At 46.6% G+C, this 7,613-nt stretch overlaps 1 protein-coding gene across 1 annotated transcript in view; it reads right to left on the bottom strand.

Annotated features, from left to right (window-relative positions):
• mrpl3 (mitochondrial ribosomal protein L3) overlaps window positions 1-7,433 on the bottom strand; it is a 10,510-nt gene extending 3,077 nt beyond the window's left edge. Inside the window, exons 1-7 of the mRNA XM_024136098.2 lie at window positions 7,151-7,433; window positions 6,539-6,622; window positions 6,352-6,443; window positions 6,171-6,262; window positions 5,993-6,091; window positions 5,785-5,884; window positions 5,322-5,382 (exon numbers count right to left, since the gene is read on the bottom strand). Of these exons, the coding sequence (XP_023991866.1) occupies window positions 5,322-5,382; window positions 5,785-5,884; window positions 5,993-6,091; window positions 6,171-6,262; window positions 6,352-6,443; window positions 6,539-6,622; window positions 7,151-7,236 (614 nt within the window). The 5' untranslated portion in view covers window positions 7,237-7,433. The remainder of the gene's footprint in view (window positions 1-5,321; window positions 5,383-5,784; window positions 5,885-5,992; window positions 6,092-6,170; window positions 6,263-6,351; window positions 6,444-6,538; window positions 6,623-7,150) is intronic.
• Between the last annotated feature and the right edge of the window lie 180 nt (window positions 7,434-7,613).

Below are 7,613 nucleotides of genomic sequence, written 5' to 3'. Positions count from 1 at the left end.
CGTGGACCAGCCAGACAGAGATGAGGGCAGGGAGACAGACAGACAGAGATGAGGGCAGGGAGACAGACAGACAGAGCAATGAGGGCGTGGAGCCAGCCAGACAGAGATGAGGGCGTGGAGCCAGCCAGACATGAGGGCAGGGAGACAGACAGACAGAGCAATGAGGGCGTGGAGCCAGCCAGACAGAGATGAGGGCAGGGAGACAGACAGAGCAATGAGGGCGTGGAGCCAGCCAGACAGAGATGAGGCAGGAGGACAGACAAGACAGAGCAATGAGGGCGTGGAGCCAGCCAGACAGAGATGAGGGCAGGGAGACATAACTCACGTTTTGGCTGTGACATCTACATATTGTCCTGGACGGAAGTGTGCTGCATAGAGAGGAGTGCCTTGAGTGGAGACACACACAGAGGGATAGGGTTTAACAGTGTAGTTGGATTCAGTACCTAGTTGTTGATGGCAGTGTGCTTATGTGTGTGGGTTTTTTCCTATAGTCTGTGTGTTGTATATGGTGTGAGTGGACCACAAGCGCATGAAGAATTGTATCAAACAAGTTTTTCCATATATTCCTGGCATCATTATGAGCCATCCTCCACTCACCAGCTTCCTATGGTGTGTACCTGGTTTGATGATGGTGGCGCGCGTGTGTGTGTGTACCTGGTTTGATGATGGTGGCGCGTGTGTATACCTGGTTTGATGATGTGGCGCGTGTGTATATACACCTGGTTTGATGATGTGGCGCGTGTGTATACCTGGTTTGATGATGGTGGCGCGCGTGTGGGTTGTACCTGGTTTGATGATGGTGGCGCGTGTGTATACCTGTTTGATGATGGTGACGCGTGTGTATACCTGGTTTGATGATGGTGACGCGTGTGTATATACACCTGGTTTGATGATGGTGACGCGTGTGTATATACACCTGGTTTGATGATGGTGGCGCGTGTGTATACCTGGTTTGATGATGGTGGCGCGTGTGTATATACACCTGGTTTGATGATGGTGACGCGTGTGTATACCTGGTTTGATGTGGTGGCGCGTGTGTATATACACCTGGTTTGATGATGGTGGCGCGTGTGTATATAACCTGGTTTGATGATGGTGGCGCGTGTGTATACCTGGTTTGATGATGGTGGCGCGTGTGTATATACACCTGGTTTGATGATGGTGACGCGTGTGTATTTACCTGGTTGATGATGGTGGCGCGTGTGTATATACACCTGGTTTGATGATGGTGGCGCTGTGTATATACACCTGGTTTGATGATGGTGGCGCGTGTGTATATACACCTGGTTTGATGATGGTGACGCGTGTGTATATACACCTGTGTGAAGGGTGGCGCGTGTGTATATACACCTGGTTTGATGATGGTGGCGCGTGTGTATATACACCTGGTTTGATGATGGTGGCGCGTGTGTATATACACCTGGTTTGATGATGGTGGCGCGTGTGTATATACACCTGGTTTGATGATGGTGGCGCGTGTGTATACCTGGTTTGATGATGGTGGCGCGTGTGTATATACACCTGGTTTGATGATGGTGGCGCGTGTGTATATACACCTGGTTTGATGATGGTGGCGCGTGTGTATACACCTGGTTGATGATGGTGGCGTGCGCGTGTACCTGGTTTGATGATGGTGGCGCGTGTGTATATACACCTGGTTTGATGATGGTGGCGCGTGTGTATATACCTGGTTTGATGATGGTGGTGTGTGTGTATATACACCTGGTTTGATGATGTGGTGTGTGTGTATACCTGGTTTGATGATGGTGGCGCGTGTGTATTTACACCTGGTTTGATGATGGTGGCGCGTGTGTATATACACCTGGTTTGATGTGGTGGCGCGTGTGTATATACACCTGGTTTGATGATGGTGGCGCGTGTGATATACACCTGGTTTGATGATGGTGGCGCGCGTGTATATACACCTGGTTTGATGATGGTGGCGCGCGTGTATATACACCTGGTTTGATGATGGTGACGCGTGTGTATATACCTGGTTTGATGATGGTGGCGCGTGTGTATATACACCTGGTTTGATGATGGTGGCGCGTGTGTATATACACCTGGTTTGATGATGGTGGCGCGTGTGTATATACACCTGGTTTGATGATGGTGGCGCGTGTGTATATACACCTGGTTTGATGATGGTGGCGCGCGTGTATATACACCTGGTTTGATGATGGTGGCGCGTGTGTATATACACCTGGCTTGATGATGTGACGCGTGTGTATATACACCTGGTTTGATGATGGTGACGCGTGTGTATATACACCTGGTTTGATGATGGTGGCGCGTGTGTATATACACCTGGTTTGATGATGGTGACGCGTGTGTATATACACCTGGTTTGATGATGGTGACGCGTGTGTATATACACCTGGTTTGATGATGGTGGCGCGTGTGTATACCTGGTTTGATGATGGTGGCGCGTGTGTATATACACCTGGTTTGATGATGGTGGCGCGGTGTGTATATACACCTGGTTTGATGATGGTGGCGCGTGTGTATATACACCTGTTTGATGATGGTGACGCGTGTGTATATACACCTGGTTTGATGATGGTGACGCGTGTGTATATACACCTGGTTTGATGATGGTGGCGCGTGTGTATAACCTGGTTTGATGATGGTGGCGCGTGTGTATATACACCTGGTTGGATGGTGGCGCGTGTGTATATTACACCTGGTTTGATGATGGTGGTGTGCGTGTATATACCTGTTTGATGATAGCATTGTCAGAGACTTTAAGGTGGTGACTTTCTGTTTAGGAGGAACTCCAGCCAACCTAAACATTCTCATCTCTTCATCTGTCTTCTACAGGGCGAGGAAAGAGAGAGAGAGAAGGTGACAAGAAGTTAGAGGGGAAAGGGTAAATGAACTACTTTATACACTATGGCTTTAAACAGTGTGCCTTCGAACTTACGTAGAAGGCGATGCGTTCTTCCCTCCACCACTAGGGCAGCAGTGTGTCCATCGTACTCCTCTTTAGACAGGTAATTCAACACATGGCAATCCTGCACCTACAACACACACCACCACCTGTGACTTTGTTGATTGGTGTGTGTTGAGATTGTGACCGTGTGGTGTCATGCGTGTTACCTGCAGCATGGTCACCACGTGCTCTCTCCTGTTTTGGTCCAGACTGGGCCATGCCCAACTTCACTGCAACCAGCCCTACTCGCCGACTCTCTGGATTAATACACGCATTAATACTCCCACCCACCCAAGCACAAATGAAAACCAATAACCATCACACACCACACAGTAACACACACACCCTTTGTCATTCTTGTCTGGGCCAGGGCTCATCCTTCAGTGGGTGGAGCTTAGCAGCTATCTGTCGATTATACTCCTCTCCCAGACTCTTCCTGGAAAATATGCAAGAACGCAATTCATTCAATACTTATTACATATATTTTACAGTATTTCCGGTGTATTGGTGGAATAAACACACATGACCAACCTCATATATGATTTATTATCCTCTGTCAGATGCTCCTCCCACCATGTTGTGGTCTTCACTGTCCGAACACTCTGAAAGAGACAGCTGTAGACAGAGAAAGAGATGATTAGGTATGATACAGCCGGGGCGCATCGACTTTTATTGGTTTTGGGTTAGAACGGTTGAAGATATAGCAGTTGGATAGCTAGGTAACGTTAGCTTGATAACCCCAAAGCAGATCTGTCTATAAACTACTTCCGAGGTAGCTAACGTTAATTAAGTCATTTGAGTTAACGTTAGTAGCTAACCCTTTCACTTGGGATCCGTAGCAGCGGCTCTGTTGGCTGTCACATCAGCTGACTATTTAGCTTTGGGACACAACATTGGGAGTCCAGATGCTGAGTCCCAAACCTAAGTTTACAGTAACTTACTTACTAACGTTATCTAGAAATACAAAGTTAGCTAACTAACGTTAACTGACAAACTACAGTTGCTAGTAGCCAGCTAGTTAGCCGTCTTTCACCAAAACTGCAGTGCTAACTAACTACCTTTCACAACAACTACCGTATCGTTAGCTAAAGTAGAGCCACAGGTAACGTTAGCTAGCTACTGTAGTGTGTCAACGTTACCTGTCGGCTGCTGCTACCGCTCCGGTTCGTCCCGCTAGCACACGTGTTCCTCTGTAGAGAAGAACTCGGCAGGTCCACGCGGCCATTCTGTATTATTCCACTCACGAGGCTAACGTTACCGACAAAAACATAAACTCCAATGTGGAAAAATGCTTCAATTTAGCAGCAATCCCACGACTTCACGCCTGTGCTCTGCTGTGAAATGTCACCCTGAGGGTTTCCGGTACGGCTCGGAAATAATTCCCCCGTGGGCTCGGAAATGTAGTTCCGCTTCATCGATTGGACTGATTCAGTGTCTTCAAATTAACATTATGGAGGAACAATTTAAACAACTGGGAACTAAGGAAAAAAAGGTATAATCATGATGACGTCAGTGATCTTCAGGTCGTAGTTCTAGAAAGAGGCCCACGTTCCGAATGTACAATTCCGAGTTGGATGAAAGTTCAAAACGTATTTTCCCAGTCGTAGCTCGTTTATTCCAAGTTCCCAGTTGTCTTGAACTCACTAAAGAACTCAGATTTTGCATTTCCGAGTTAACAGTTGTTTTGAGCAATGCGCAAATCATGCTTCATTGACAGCATGGCCAATGTTGAATGTTTATGTTTATTTTAAACTAGGAAAGAGACCCTTAATCATAGACTTTGGACCACACAGCCACTCCATTGAATAGCAGACTAATGATTGCTTTGCAATGCTTGCAGTTAGCCACTGATTCCTTCCAACCACTCATTGTGAATTTGCGATTTTTCCAACTTGTCATGTAATGTTTATGTCAATGGCCGATGAGCACCGATACGTTTTATCTATAATTTAGCTCCATTATTTATCTTCATATGACAAGGATTGGCCAGTAGAATGTCGACTTGATTCATGATGACGACTGCTAGCTAAGATTTTGAAAACTATGATTTAACTTGTTAATGTAACTCTATGGCAGCACCCACGGGGCTTGAATTTTCTAGCTCTACCCTTAGACTTGTTGGTGGACGTAGTGTCCCTATGAATGACAGAACACTGAGCCAATCACGACGCAACGCTCCGTATTTTCTGCTGGCTTGCCCCACTACCACAGAAGCACTGAGCTGGGCTGAAACAACCTCGATTTTGGAATGCCTTACTGGAAAACAAAAAAGAGACCATGTTGTCTTTATTAACTCGCAGACAGAGATGAGGGCAGGGAGACAGACAGACAGAGCAATGAGGGCGTGGAGCCAGCCAGACAGAGATGAGGGCAGGGAGACATAACTCACGTTTTGGCTGTGACATCTACATATTGTCCTGGACGGAAGTGTGCTGCATAGAGAGGAGTGCCTTGAGTGGAGACACACACAGAGGGATAGGGTTTAACAGTGTAGTTGGATTCAGTACCTAGTTTGTTGATGGCAGTGTGCTTATGTGTGTGGGTTTTTTCCTATAGTCTGTGTGTGTATATGGTGTGAGTGGACCACAAGCGGCATGAAGAATTGTATCAAACAAGTTTTCCATATATTCCTGGCATCATTATGAGCCATCCTCCACTCACCAGCTTCCTATGGTGTGTACCTGGTTTGATGATGGTGGCGCGCGTGTGTGTGTGTACCTGGTTTGATGATGGTGGCGCGTGTGTATACCTGGTTTGATGATGGTGGCGCGTGTGTATATACACCTGGTTTGATGATGGTGGCGCGTGTGTATATACACCTGGTTTGATGATGGTGGTGTGCGTGTATATACCTGGTTTGATGATAGCATTGTCAGAGACTTTAAAGGTGGTGACTTTCTGTTTAGGAGGAACTCCAGCCAACCTAAACATCTCCATCTCTTCATCTGTCTTCTACAGGGCGAGAAAGAGAGAGAGAGAGGGTGACAGAGAGTAAGAGGGGAAAGGGTAAATGAACTACTTTATACACTATGGCTTTAAACAGTGTGCCTTCGAACTTACGTAGAAGGGCGATGCGTTCTTCCCTCCCACCACTAGGGCAGCAGTGTGTCCATCGTACTCCTCTTTAGACAGGTAATTCAACACATGGCAATCCTGCACCTACAACACACACCACCACCTGTGACTTTTGTTTGATTGTGTGTGTGAGATTGTGACCGTGTGGTGTCATGCGTGTTACCTGCAGCATGGTCACCACGTGTCTCTCTCCTGTTTTGGTCCAGACTGGGGCCATGCCCAACTTCACTGCAACCAGCCCTACTCGCCGACTCTCTGGATTAATACACGCATTAATACTCCCACCCACCCAAGCACAAATGAAAACCAATAACCATCACACACCACACAGTAAACACACACACCCTTTGTCCATTCTTGTCTGGGCCAGGGCTCATCCTTCAGTGGGTGGAGCTTAGCAGCTATCTGTCGATTATACTCCTCTCCCAGACTCTTCCTGGAAAATATGCAAGAACGCAATTCATTCAATACTTATTACATATATTTTACAGTATTTCCGGTGTATTGGTGGAATAAACACACATGACCAACCTCATATATGATTTATTATCCTCTGTCAGATGCTCCTCCCACCATGTTGTGGTCTTCACTGTCCGAACACTCTGAAAGAGACAGCTGTAGACAGAGAAAGAGATGATTAGGTATGATACAGCCGGGGCGCATCGACTTTTATTGGTTTTGGGTTAGAACGGTGTAAGATATAGCAGTTGGATAGCTAGGTAACGTTAGCTTGATAACCCCAAAGCAGATCTGTCTATAAACTACTTCCGAGGTAGCTAACGTTAATTTAAGTCATTTGAGTTAACGTTAGTTAGCTAACCCTTTCACTTGGGATTCCGTAGGCAGCGGCTCTGTTGGCTGTCACATCAGCTGACTATTTAGCTTTGGGACACAACATTGGGAGTCCAGATGCTGAGTCCCAAACCTAAGTTACAGTAACTTACTTACTAACGTTATCTAGAAATACAAAGTTAGCTAACTAACGTTAACTGACAAACTACAGTTGCTAGTAGCCAGCTAGTTAGCCGTCTTTCACCAAAACTGCAGTGCTAACTAACTACCTTTCACAACAACTACCGTATCGTTAGCTAAAGTAGAGCCTACAGGTAACGTTAGCTAGCTACTGTAGTGTGTCAACGTTACCTGTCGGCTGCTGCTACCGCTCCGGTTCGTCCCGCTAGCACACGTGTTCCTCTGTAGAGAAGAACTCGGCAGGTCCACGCGGCCATTCTGTTATTATTCCACTCACGAGGCTAACGTTACCGACAAAAACATAAACTCCAATGTGGAAAAATGCTTCAATTTAGCAGCAATCCCACGACTTCACGCCTGTGCTCTGCTGTGAAATGTCACCCTGAGGGTTTCCGGTACGGCTCGGAAATAATTCCGCAGGTGCTCGGAAATGTAGTTCCGCTTCATCGATTGGACTGATTCAGTGTCTTCAAATTAACATTATGGAGAACAATTTAAACAACTGGGAACTAAGGAAAAAAAGGTATAATCATGATGACGTCAGTGATCTTCAGGTCGTAGTTCTAGAAAGAGGCCCACGTTCCGAATGTACAATTCCGAGTTGGATGAAAGTTCAAAACGTATTTTCCCAGTC

The sequence above is a fragment of the Salvelinus sp. IW2-2015 genome, unplaced genomic scaffold (genome assembly GCF_002910315.2).
Source record: "Salvelinus sp. IW2-2015 unplaced genomic scaffold, ASM291031v2 Un_scaffold778, whole genome shotgun sequence".
Taxonomy (NCBI): Eukaryota; Metazoa; Chordata; class Actinopteri; order Salmoniformes; family Salmonidae; genus Salvelinus; species Salvelinus sp. IW2-2015.
The sequence above is the reverse complement of the archived record's forward strand: the minus strand, read 5'-3'. Positions and strand labels throughout refer to the sequence as shown.